This window comes from Sabethes cyaneus, chromosome 3 (assembly GCF_943734655.1).
Source record: "Sabethes cyaneus chromosome 3, idSabCyanKW18_F2, whole genome shotgun sequence".
NCBI lineage: Eukaryota > Metazoa > Arthropoda > Insecta > Diptera > Culicidae > Sabethes > Sabethes cyaneus.
The window spans coordinates 85955968-85968923 of NC_071355.1; the positions used below are offsets into that span (position 1 = coordinate 85955968).

Consider the following 12956-nt stretch of genomic DNA (forward strand, 5'->3'; position numbering starts at 1 on the left):
GTGTTTGTGTCCGCCGGTCCGGTAGAATAAAAGGATGAAATCAAAGATCTCCACTCTCGACCGACCCTCTACACTGTCCTTGCGCAATCCAGTAAGGTGCTTCTCTGCAGATTTCGTTCACTCCTTTCTTCATGGTGTGTCCGATCCGTTTCCCCATACTTCCCCGAATTTTTGTGGCTATCGGCCGTTAAATGATTTATTGTAGGTAACGACTAATAAACAACTACAGGTTTTGTGTTGTCTCCGCTGAGACGCATCACGTTTCGCAGGCATACAGCCAGTAGTACGAATTTATTGTTTGGGTTAAAAATTCGGGTTTTCAAATGTAGAGCGATTTGTACAACAAACGGATATCACCATTGGCGGTAGCGGTTTCTCGTTGTTCGGCTAGAGAGTTAGTCCAGGCTCTGCTCACCTACAATCTCGGTTAACATCTCTTTCTAGTTCGGTGTATCGTTGATGGATAGCTATCTTAGCTGATCAGGTTCACGCTCGCTCTTCCTCTACGTTTCGTCCGAAATCCACTACCTTCGAACGCTGCGCACTTTACCAAGGATTTCGTCACTGGTGCCTGGTGGTGATGAGGGCGTTCTTGTGGCCGTGATGTGTTTCATTTCTATGATAGCGCTCTCTTCCAGATGGGGGAGGGGACTCGAGCCACCATAGAAACATTTCTTGCCTTCAAACACCTCCACATGCCAAATTTGGTTTTATTTGCTTGATTAGTTCTCAAGTTATGCAGAAATTTATGTTTCATTTGTACGAGAGCCCTCCCCCCTTCCAGAAGAGAGAGGGGTCACGAACCATAATAGAAAAAAATCTGGCTCCAAAAATTTCCATATGCTAAATCTAGTTCCATTTGCTTGATCAGTTCCCAAGTTATGCAGAAATGTCTGTTTCATTTGCATGAGAAGCCCCCCCCCCCCCCCCCCCCGCTTCCACTGGGTGGGTTCTCAAGCCATCATAAGAACTTTTCCCGATCAAAAATGCATGCAAATTTTCACGTCGATCCGTTCAGTAGTTTCTGAGTCTGTAAGGTTCATACAGATTGCTATCCGAAAGCAATACTTGCATTAACAACAACAACAATATACTCCGAACCGCAGTTTTTAATAATCATTTGATCCACAATTTTCAATAATAATCCGCATTTGATAATTCTTTGGGTGGGATACACACTTAATCGGTTCGGTAAAATTTTACCGAAATCTAAACAGCAGAACGTTCGGTAAAATTTTTTATTGCACCAAACATTATTAATGATCTGTAAACGTCGATTGGCACCATCGAAATTTTTACCGAACGTTCAGCTGTTTAGATTTCGGTAAAATTTTACCGAATTCGGTACTTTTTGTTAAGTGTGTAGCAGCCTTCTCCAGCGCTGTTATCGGGTTGCTAAATTTGTGCACGCGCTGCTTCCCGAAAGCCCGGTTACTATTTTAGCAGCGCGTTTAGCAGCGACCGGTACGGTACAGAGTGATGACAGAGAGCTGCTAAATTGGGTTTAGCAGCGCACCGTTACGGATGCTCTAAGCGTGCAGGAAAGAATTTGAGATATGTCAAACCTTCAATGTTATAAACAGACGCATAGGCAGGGTTGCCACACGCACCAGATTATTCTGTGTTTAACAGATATTTGAAAGAAATCGCTTGTACAGAATCTGTATGTATAGAATACAGATTTTCGACAAATTACACAGATTAAACAGATTTTTGAGCTTTTACATGAGAGTGAAAGAGACGGAAATAGTCAGCAAAATGACTCTCTATCTCTTTCACTGCACTTTTTGCATTGGACAGATTTTTGCACAGATATTTTTCCTCGCCGTACAGATTGTCAGATCCAACAAAAAACACAGAATTATATGTGGCATCCCTGCGCATAGGCAAGATGGACCAACGATGGTCTTAGCCGTGCCGTCTCAGTGACAACACAAATAAAAAAAACAGACGCATAAATATCTGAAGATCAAAAAGTTCTTTGTTTTAGTTTAGTAGTGCAGAGAAATGGAAGTTGATGATGGAAAATGTTTTATTTGCACTGAGCAAACCGGAGATCATAGTCGAAGTCTTACGCAGCTGGTTACCAAATATTCTGGTACACTAGTTTTGAAAGTGTTCGAACGCTTTTTAGCCAGCGATTTGTCGGAGATTGTTCCGACGTTGATAGCTTCCGTTGTTTGTCAGGAATGTGTTGTGAAAATAAATGATTATGATGCGGCCTACACAAAAGCGCTGATCATCCAAAAGGAATTCACCGATCTGTTGAAGAAAAATGCGGTATTTGTTGGAAGAAATAATCACGGCGAAGTGATTTATTTTAAAGAAGAACCTGATACAGCTTGTCTAGATGAAATGCAAGATTACTCGCATACTCCAGACAAGGCAGAGGAAACGGATTTTCATGTTGAATACATAGATGAAACAGACACTTTCAGTCTTGGAGAGGAATATGTCGAAGAAGAACATTTGAATGAAGATATGTACGAGCAGGTATCATTGGATAATCCTGAGGAAGAAACCCATAGCGAGGACATAAGCAAACCTATTCCAGAGAAGACCACACATGTTGAGAAAAAACAAGCTTTGTCTGGTCCACAGAAATGTAGCGTCTATAAAGTAGATTTTAAAACCAAGAAAAAATTGAAGGTAATATTTCCTCTCCGAGAGCTAGTCCCGTATGTCTCATAGCAATAACAATCTGTTACTTTTAGATGCATATAGAAGAGCATCATCCGGATATCGCAAAAAACGGCAATAATCATAAGTGCGATATTTGTGGCTTAAAAGTCAAGACGAAGTCCAACCTTTTGTCGCATATGGCCAAACATGTTAGAAATAATAAATATACGTGCTCGTTTTGCGGGAGAAATTTTCAGAGTAATGGCGCACTAACGAAACATGTTCCCATGCACACAGGTATTTTTCGTATTACTATGGCTCTAAGCTTAATTTTTTTATATACTATAGCATGTCAGCATGTCATTTATTTTCAGCCGTAAATGATAGCGACGAGAATGTTCCATTAGAGAGCGGAAACCGTATTGAACAATTGGGTATGTTTATTTATTGATTCATTATTATTTTGTTATAGTAAATATAATAGGCCGTATGAATAAAACAGTTTACTATGCTTTTCCCGTTTAAATCGTATGGGAGTATTTGCTCTAACTCTTTTATTCATACGGCCTAATGTGATCCGACATGAATCTCTGCTCTGCTATTTTTTCGCAACATATCTCGCGTATTTTCCTATGCTTATGCTTACGCTACATATATCACGCATTTACCTGCAATCTAACTCAAATATCTTTATCATTTGGTAGTGAAACAACAGAGAGCTCTGTACCGAAAAATTTACCACATAGGCGAAATAATGATGGAAACGCAAAGAAAAATAAATAACATAGAAAATATGATATTAGACCAAAACAGAAATACAAATAGTGAAGTTAAATGGCCAATAACAACAATTGAAGGATTAAAGTTAATCGAGACTGAGATAAAAGCAAACAATATCCAGATGGAAAAGGCACTTAGGAAAAAAATGTCCATGGGGAGCAAACAGTCCTTATATGCTTTCGTCGCATACAGTTTTGAAGGATTACTTTTCCATAACACTCGTTGGACTTGGACGGGCAATGTACCAAATAATGTGATCCCGGGATCAGTGCCCAAATCAGAAGCAGCAAAACATCTGGCCGTTGTAGAACTTTTAAAAGGTAAGAATCAAAGAATCATTATAGAGATAAATATCTTGTTTATTTTTTTGACGTAGGCCGTCGTTGTATATGTAAAATATCCAGCAATTTTATATTAACTTATAATAAGTTTTTATACGCTTAATAGTGAAAATGTATGTGAAGTTTTAAGGTCAAATGTCGCTAACATGAAGGAAAGCGGGGGCAGACTGCAGTGATAGCTACTAGTAAAAGCTTTCCGATGCAGGATTCAGTGAATCGATGCCGATAACCTGCGTGCCTGTTGCCATCAGGTGTGTAAAACTGTCAAAATTTGGCAGACTAAACATCCATAGATGGCGACAATTCTGAAGTAGCCTACATGTCGAAAACAACAGCTAATAACAGTTAAACTATAGATAATAAAACTGTGTTTAACTGCTTTCTGATTAGTTTCAGTTGTTTTAAGATAAATCAACCAGAAAGTAGATACCAGAACCAAAAGTACCGAAACCAATGAGTGGGACATGGATAATGTATATGCAGTTTGACACCCACACCACCCTTCTGGTTGCCATTCATGCCAAAAGGGAAAGACCTCCGACCGGCGATGATATTTGCGATTAACGTGCTTTGGCTTTGGTGTTATTTGTAATCAAAACTGGGTTGATGGGCTCTTATGATTCATTTCTCGTTTATCGTGTTTATAAAATGCATACGCCCGTGTATGCGATTAAACAGACTGTTTTTGAACTTTCATTCTCATAGTCTAGCGTAAAGCTATTGAAAAACAGCGAAGATTCCAGAACTCAAGACTGGGCATAGTAGAAAGTTCGCAAGTATACAGCAAAGACGACACTGCTAACGCCATCTCTTATCTCAAGGAAGTTACTACTGCTCATAAGTGTTAGTGATCGCAACCATCTGAAAGAATGTATGCGTGTGATGTTGATGTATGATGCCATGCAATGATGTAATGATGTCAGTGTGGGTGTGATACTAGAGTGATGGCATATATACAACCTAAAAGTAACCACCGTCATTTGTAGAGGGCTTACTAATCCTGTCCGTCGAGATTTGACAGAATGCCCAGTCTTTCGTTCTGTAGTCTTGGAAAACAGGCTACTCTGCTGGTTGATTATGCGGGAAGTTACGTCAACTATGAAACCATTAGCAGAGTTGCTTTATTTTTCCAAATTTCTCAAATATTTTCGAACAAACACATGTTATTTTTGAGCATATATATTACATAGTGAAGAATGCGTACACACTTAACAAAAAGCACCGAATTCGGTAAAATTTTACCGAAATCTAAACAGCTGAACGTTCGGTAAAAATTTCGATAGTGCCAATCGACGTTTACAGATCATTAGTAATGTTTGGTGCAATAAAAAATTTTACCGAACGTTCAGCTGTTTAGATTTCGGTAAATTTTACCGAATCGTTTAAGTGTGTAGGACCGATAAAGCACATTTTGATCATTTTAGTTTTTACGTCAACTAGGAAATCATGGACAGTAGAGGTGTACATAAGGGGTCTTCCAAGCTTCACGCTTTGGCAAATATCCTAGCAGTAACACTAATATCGACGCTGACGATCCTCCAACTCCTAGGATGCCCCCCTTTATGGCTAATCCGATATCAGCTGCCTCGAACGCCCTGATATATTATCAGAACGTTGGCGGAATTAACACCTCTATTGCTGAGTACCAGTCAGCTTTCGCCGACGGCTGTTTTGACGTCTACGCCCTAACCAAAACCTGGATGAATCAAAATACATCGACAAGCCAGCTGTTTAATGACTCTTACTCCGTTTACCGGCAAGACCGATCGCCTTCGAATAGTCATAAAACCACTGGAGGTGGTGTTTTGTTAGCTGTTCGCTCTAGTTTTAAATCCCGTATAGTAAACCCCCCAGATTGTTCGAAAGTCGAACAATTGTGGGTCGCCATTGCCACTTTTGACGCAGCTATCTACCTTTGTGTAGTCTATATCCCTCCAGATCGGATTAACGAAGATAATCTAATCGATTGACATCTCGAGTCACTCAACTGGGTAGTTTCGCAATTGGAGCCTAGAGATAAAATTATAGTTTTTGTTGATTTCAACCTAAGCGCGATATCTTGGCAGCGTAATTCTTGCAGTTCTCTTTTTGCAAACACCTCTCGTTCCTCTATTGGTACAGCTGCAAAAAAACTACTTGATGCATATAGTACCGCTGGATTTAGACAGATATGCTCGATTGAAAACGAAAATCATCGTATTTTGGATCTGTGCTTCGTTAGTGATGAATTATGTGTAGACTGCACGGTTATGGAGGCTCCGGCACCACTAGTAAAATTCTGCAAGCATCATCCTCCCATACTAACGCAGCTAAAGATTAACCCACAACAACGCTTCCAGGACGTTTCTGAAAGCCTCTCATATGACTACAGAAAGGCTAATTTCAATGGCATGAACGATTTTCTGGCGCATGTTGATTGGGACGAAGTTCTTTGTGATTATGATGCCAGTCTCGCTGCGACGACGATTTCTAGCATCATTGCGTATGCTATCGACCAATTCGTACCCGTAAAATCTAAATACGTACCGGCTAAACCAGCCTCGACAAACGCCGATCTCAAGTGCCTCAAAACAGCTAAACATGCAGCCCTCGGACAATATAGCAAATACCGTACTGACGCGACGAGGATAAGATATGTAGCTGCAAACATTAATTACAAGCAACTCAACGACCGCCTGTACAACGCCTACCAGAATAATCTGCGACGCCGCCTGAAGGTAAACCCTAAAAGTTTCTGGCGATACGTGAATGAACAGCGTAAAGAATCAGGATTGCCCTCTACGATGTCCAATGGACAAATTGAAGCTGATTCAACCGTTGACATTGTCGATTTATTCCGTTCTCACTTCCCAAGCAACCAAAAGTTCGAATATTACTTGACACGCGAACTCGAAAGTACATAATTAGTTCAGATTCAGTTCCGTGGAACTTTCTTGCTGATTAGTAGTGTTTATCAAGTATACGTGGAACTAAATGCTTTAAGAAGTGCTGCGAGTACTTCATAGCTACTTCAAAGCTATTAGGATGCTACATGAAGTTCTGAAGTAACTTTAGTTGCTAACAAGTTCTGCGTGCTGCTTTTTTGTTTATATTTCTGGTGATCAAACCAGCAGAACCTGAAACTATTGGAGATTAATTATTTTTATTTCACTTGAATAAATTTAATCCTCGCACATTTCTAATTACAAATATAAATTAGAATGTAATGCTCTTCATTATTGTGTTGTGTTGTGTAGCATATGCTGTCGGTATCTCACTACTATAGTTAATTGCCTCTTTCCAAACTTTATGTTCTATAATTAACTCGCGCTGCATAAAGCTGCTGCAAGTTCTAAAATGAACTTTTACTTAACAACTCATTGGCAAAATTCACATCGCTTGTATACGGCAAAGGTGACGCAGTGGATCGGTATAGGTTCGCAACGCGGAACACCCGGGTTCAAACCCAACAGCAGGCAAATGCAACGAATATAGAAGTTAGGTAGAAATATAAAAATAGAACATAGAAGTGCTGCTAAATTTGTTTTTTCTTAGTTTTTGACAGTTTATTTCGAAGCTGCTTAGCGTTCTATGCAGTGGACCCAAGACAGCTTGAAAGTTCGGTTAATTACTTAAAAGTGACGCTGCTTAGCAAGTTATAGATTGATATACATAAAGCTGTTTAACCCTTGTTAGACACCATTATTCGAACTTTTGGTTACTTGGGAAGGGTTAAACAGCTTTATGTATATCAATCTATAACTTGCTAAGCAGCGTCACTTTTAAGTAATTAACCGAACTTTCAAGCTGTCTTGGGTCCACTGCATAGAACGCTAAGCAGCTTCGAAATAAACTGTCAAAAACTAAGAAAAAACAAATTTAGCAGCACTTCTATGTTCTATTTTTATATTTCTACCTAACTTCTATATTCGTTGCATTTGCCTGCTGTTGGGTTTGAACCCGGGTGTTCCGCGTTGCGAACCTATACCGATCCACTGCGTCACCTTTGCCGTATACAAGCGATGTGAATTTTGCCAATGAGTTGTTAAGTAAAAGTTCATTTTAGAACTTGCAGCAGCTTTATGCAGCGCGAGTTAATTATAGAACATAAAGTTTGGAAAGAGGCAATTAACTATAGTAGTGAGATACCGACAGCATATGCTACACAACACAACACAATAATGAAGAGCATTACATTCTAATTTATATTTGTAATTAGAAATGTGCGAGGATTAAATTTATTCAAGTGAAATAAAAATAATTAATCTCCAATAGTTTCAGGTTCTGCTGGTTTGATCACCAGAAATATAAACAAAAAAGCAGCACGCAGAACTTGTTAGCAACTAAAGTTACTTCAGAACTTCATGTAGCATCCTAATAGCTTTGAAGTAGCTATGAAGTACTCGCAGCACTTCTTAAAGCATTTAGTTCCACGTATACTTGATAAACACTACTAATCAGCAAGAAAGTTCCACGGAACTGAATCTGAACTAATTATGTACTTTCGAGTTCGCGTGTCAAGTAATATTCGAACTTTTGGTTGCTTGGGAATTGTTAGACACCATTATTCGAACTTTTGGTTACTTGGGTTTAGTAATGTTTTCATTGACGAATATCTCGAACCGCAGGATGTAGCTGTCGCCACTGAAAATGTTCCTCAACTTTCCGTTCCTGCGCTGCCGTTTGTTGTCTCCGCTGATATGGTCACATCAGCTGGAAAAGTATTAAAATCCTCCATGGGATATGGCCCTGACGGTATCCCTTCAATCATTTTGAAGCGCTGTTTGGAGACACTTGCTAAACCGCTTACAACAGTGTTCAACCTATCCTTGGCTACTGGCGTATTTCCAAACTGCTGGAAACAATCATATATTTTTCCTGTTTTTAAAAAAGGTTGCAAGCGAATCGTCTCGAACTATCGGGGCATAGCTGCATTAAGTGCCACGTCTAAATTGTTTGAACTGATAATTCTTCAAGAGCTTACTCAGAGATACAATCACTACATCTCGTCGGATCAGCACGGATTTATGCCCAAACGATCTACAACAACCAACTTGACCTGTTTCACCTCGTTTGTAATACGCCAAATAGAGAAGGGTCATCAAGTAGACGCTATATACACTGACCTATCCGCAGCATTTGATAAAATGAATCATCAAATCGCAATTGCTAAATTTGAACGACTTGGCATGAATGAACATATGCTTCTCTGGCTTCAATCATACCTTAGCGGACGAAGCATGTCTGTAAAAATCAGTGATCACATTTCATCGCCATTTCCAGTTTGTTCTGGTGTTCCACAAGGAAGCCACCTAGGGCCGTCTTTATTCCTATTGTACATGAACGATGTGAACTTTATCTTAAAATGCCTGAAACTCTCGTATGCTGACGATTTGAAAATTTACCATACGATACAGGAGCCTCAAGACACAGTCTTTCTGCAGAAACAGTTGGAAGTCTTCGCTGAATGGTGTCGAATCAATCGTTTATCGCTAAATATATCTAAGTGCTCGGTAATCTCATTTGGTCGAAAACGCTCACTTTTTCACTTTGACTATGCCATAGAAGGCGCACGTTTGCACCGTGAATCCACAGTTAAGGATTTGGGAATTCTGCTGGACACTAAAGTAACATTCAAGGTACATCTCATACGTAGTGACTAAAGCTTCTTCACAGCTGGGCTTCTTATTTCGCTTTGCGAAAAAATTCAGGGATATCTATTGCCTAAAAACATTATATTGCTCAATTGTACGACCTGTGCTGGAATATGCGTCGGTCGTCTGGTCCCCGTATTACCAAAATGAAACTCAACGCGTCGAGGCTATTCAGCGAAAATTCATCCGCTTTGCTTTACGTCATATTAGATGGACGGCTCCATTGAACCTACCCAGCTATAAAAGTTGTTGTATCCTCATCAACTTGGATTTACTAGAGGAGAGACGAAATGTGGCAAAAGCTTGGGCAAAAGCATGTTTTATTGATGATCTTCTGCAGGGTAATATTGATTCCTCTACACTGCTCAGCATACTGGATATCAATATACGTCGCCGTAGTCTTCGATCTCATTCGTTTCTCAACGTTACTCCAGCAAGAACAAATTATGGCTTACATGAGCCAGTACGTAGTATGTCTCGTATTTTCAACACTTGTTACTATGTATTTAATTTTAATGTATCGCGAGAAACAAATAAGTATAGTTTTAGACGTGTTTTATGTTGATTTCTGTTGTATATTTGCTTGTAGTATAATTTATCTGTAGTTGTGTAGTTAGCTCTGTCATTGGGGTAATGGTTTACCTGTTGACTTTCATAATAATAAATAAATAAATAAATAACATTATGCCAAGCATGTCTCTCATTGGCTTCTGAACTGATTTAAACATAATTGACATCGCATTGGCTTCTGAACTGATTTAAACATAATTGACATCGCAAAAAAAATCAGAACCTCACATCTCTAACCATATTTGATAATTTAAATTCAATCCGGTTAATTCAAATTGGTTGTTTCAACTCTAAACTTTAGGCGCAATAAGAAATTATTAATTTTTCCCTTCGATCCATCACTCAGGTCGAAGAAAGCAATGGCTAAAGTTATCACAGTTTTCAATTGGGTATTTTAGTGGTATATTTGGTATTTCCGCATATTCTGACGAGATATGATGCCATTCAATCGCTACATGAAGACTTTTCCGAATTTGACTAATGGAAGTAATGAAAAAACATTTTTTTATATTTGAAAAAAAAATTTGGAATAAGACGATAGCTTATAAGTAAACCACTTTTCTTTTTAGCTCGCCTTAGACAACACAGTGAATAGATACCCTATGGTCATCGAACGATACAGGTTTCATATGAGGGCTTTAAAAGCTCGGTTAAAATGAAAAGCTCTATCAGAGAGGTAGAAGAGAGGGAGAGAACTTCTGACATCAAGTCAATCAATCGGCTTGGTTGATATCTGTCAAACAGCAAATCATTCTAGTTTTGATTTTTATTAATTTTTTCATCGAATATTGACTTAATTGAAATAAAAAAAGAACTGCTAGATTCAGGAAACGACGGGCTATCAAATAAGATAGAAAAATTCACTTTTTTGGGAAAATTAAAATACCCAATTATCTAGTTTGTGTATTCATACCTGAAGACCCTAATCCTATATTCTGCTAGTTCAATTCTTATTCGGTCAGCGCAATTGTGCTGGGATTCAATTAACACTTGTATATAAACAAATATATGCATATATATGTACAATTCTCGGGTAATTTTTCAAATATACTTATGTGACAATGAGAGATTCTCTCCGTGTCTCCTTTCTTCCGTTATTTACAGCGATACTAATGCATTTTAACACATCAGCTTTACATGAATCGGTTGCCGGAGTCACTATAGTTAGCTAAATGTTTTGAAAATTGTCACACAGGCCTATTTAAAAATTACCCGAGAATTATTCCAATCTATAACTTTACTTCGTTGTTCTTATTGAACGCAAGGACGAAGGAAAAAGTCTCATTTTTCTGATCGCGCTTCAAAATAAACAACAAATTTTGCATAATAAATCTGGTTATACCGCATTAAATGATACTGTCTAGTTGACACAGATTTTTTGAATAATGTTCATATATGTCTTCTAAGTATAAAAACGTACACCATTCGGACAGCTGCAAATTCTTTTAATAATTTTGCGCAGTATTTTTGCAAGAAATAACACATACAGTGGACCCCCTGTTCGTTTGAACGATTTCTCATGCAAACTAACGGCAGCGGGGTGCTATCCTTATCTTAACGAACGGTGTTTGACAGTCGACTTAACGAAGGGCGCTATTTGCAGGAAATGCAGGAAATAGCGCCCGTCTGACAGATAAATTTGCTGCCAACCTTGTCGAGATGTGCTGAGGATGTTGGCAACAAAAACATGGCATCCATCGCAAGCCCCTGACTAACGGGGTTAGTTTTTAATTTGAACAACTGGTAACCCTAAGTATGCTGGAACTTGTGTGAACTGGCTGCCCTGCTCTTTGTTATTGTTTTGGTGGTTTGATTCAGTTGGCAGTTGCAAGCAGCAAATATTTCATTCTCCGATCGGATTTTTACCATAATCGTTGGGAAAACGCAATGTGAAATAGTTTAAATACGGTAGATCAGCAGAAACAAATCGTGTTTATATGCATTGTCTGGATAAGCAAATGTTGTCATATTGAGAATGACGTTTGAACCATTTTTAATTTGCACGTCGTGCAAACCAACGGGGTTCAAATTAAAAAGTGTTCAGATTAAAAACGGTCAAACGAACAGGGGTCCACGGTATTTGTTAAACAATGTTTACCTAAAGCATATTTAGATGCATGTCAATAATTTGGGGCAAAGCTTTTCGTTTTCAAGATAGAGTCCATAGAGTTTAAATTGTCTAAAAATAAAGTCAAAAAAGCATTCGGGAGGCTTACTATTAGTTGAAATAAATGTGCTTTCTCGCTTAACTACTGCCTTGTAGGGCCATATACATTCTTTATGATCTATTTCAATCTGTTGGGGTAAAATTAACCAAATTCTCAAATATTCCTGTATGAATCGACTGAAGTTTTTGAAGCGTCTTATTAGATATTTTTTTTTACACGAGCTCGTATTAAGTCAGTTTGATTAGAAATCGAATGATTTCTCATTATAGTTTTGAAATGGTTTCAAAAATTTTTTAATGAGGTTTAAATCTGGACAGAATGCTGTTGTTAAGCGAGAAAAAACGTTTAGTTTAACTTCTTTACAAAAATATTGCGCAAAATTATTAAAAAGAAATTCATGCTCTGCTATCCGAATACTTTTTTGGTTTTCTGTAAGTATTTGGTGTTTAATATTTTCGCAAATTGATATTTCAGTTCATGAGAACGCATTCTTTGTATATCAATATATTTCCAAGAGCAACTTTTTCATTTTGAAAGAGAAAAACTGAAAATCTAGAAGATTACGGAATAATAGAACCGATTATTACAATCTAAATATTATAACTGGACGATGCAGTCTGGTAGATACTAATAGAACTTTTTTTTTGCAGATTTAATACATGACTTGTTCCCAGACGAAACTAATGCTTCTATCGAAACTACTATGAAAAAAGTGTTAAATAATCATAATGAAGCTTTGAAAAAAAAATCAAACAAAAAATCGTTACGCGAATGATATATTAAATGTAAGACCCAATACATTCATTGTTGGTTGAACTGACTGGATGACTGAAAAATAATAA

At 38.1% G+C, this 12956-nt stretch overlaps 1 protein-coding gene across 1 annotated transcript; it reads left to right on the forward strand.

The window, feature by feature from the left end:
- Window positions 1-1905: 1905 nt before the first annotated feature.
- LOC128743260 (zinc finger protein 567-like) lies at window positions 1906-12925 on the forward strand. The gene is made up of 5 exons (XM_053839805.1): window positions 1906-2649; window positions 2715-2919; window positions 2997-3056; window positions 3327-3722; window positions 12765-12925. Exons 1-5 carry the CDS (start codon window positions 2008-2010, stop codon window positions 12887-12889), a joined length of 1428 nt encoding a protein of 475 aa, XP_053695780.1. The 5' UTR covers window positions 1906-2007; the 3' UTR covers window positions 12890-12925.
- The last annotated feature ends 31 nt before the right edge of the window (window positions 12926-12956 follow it).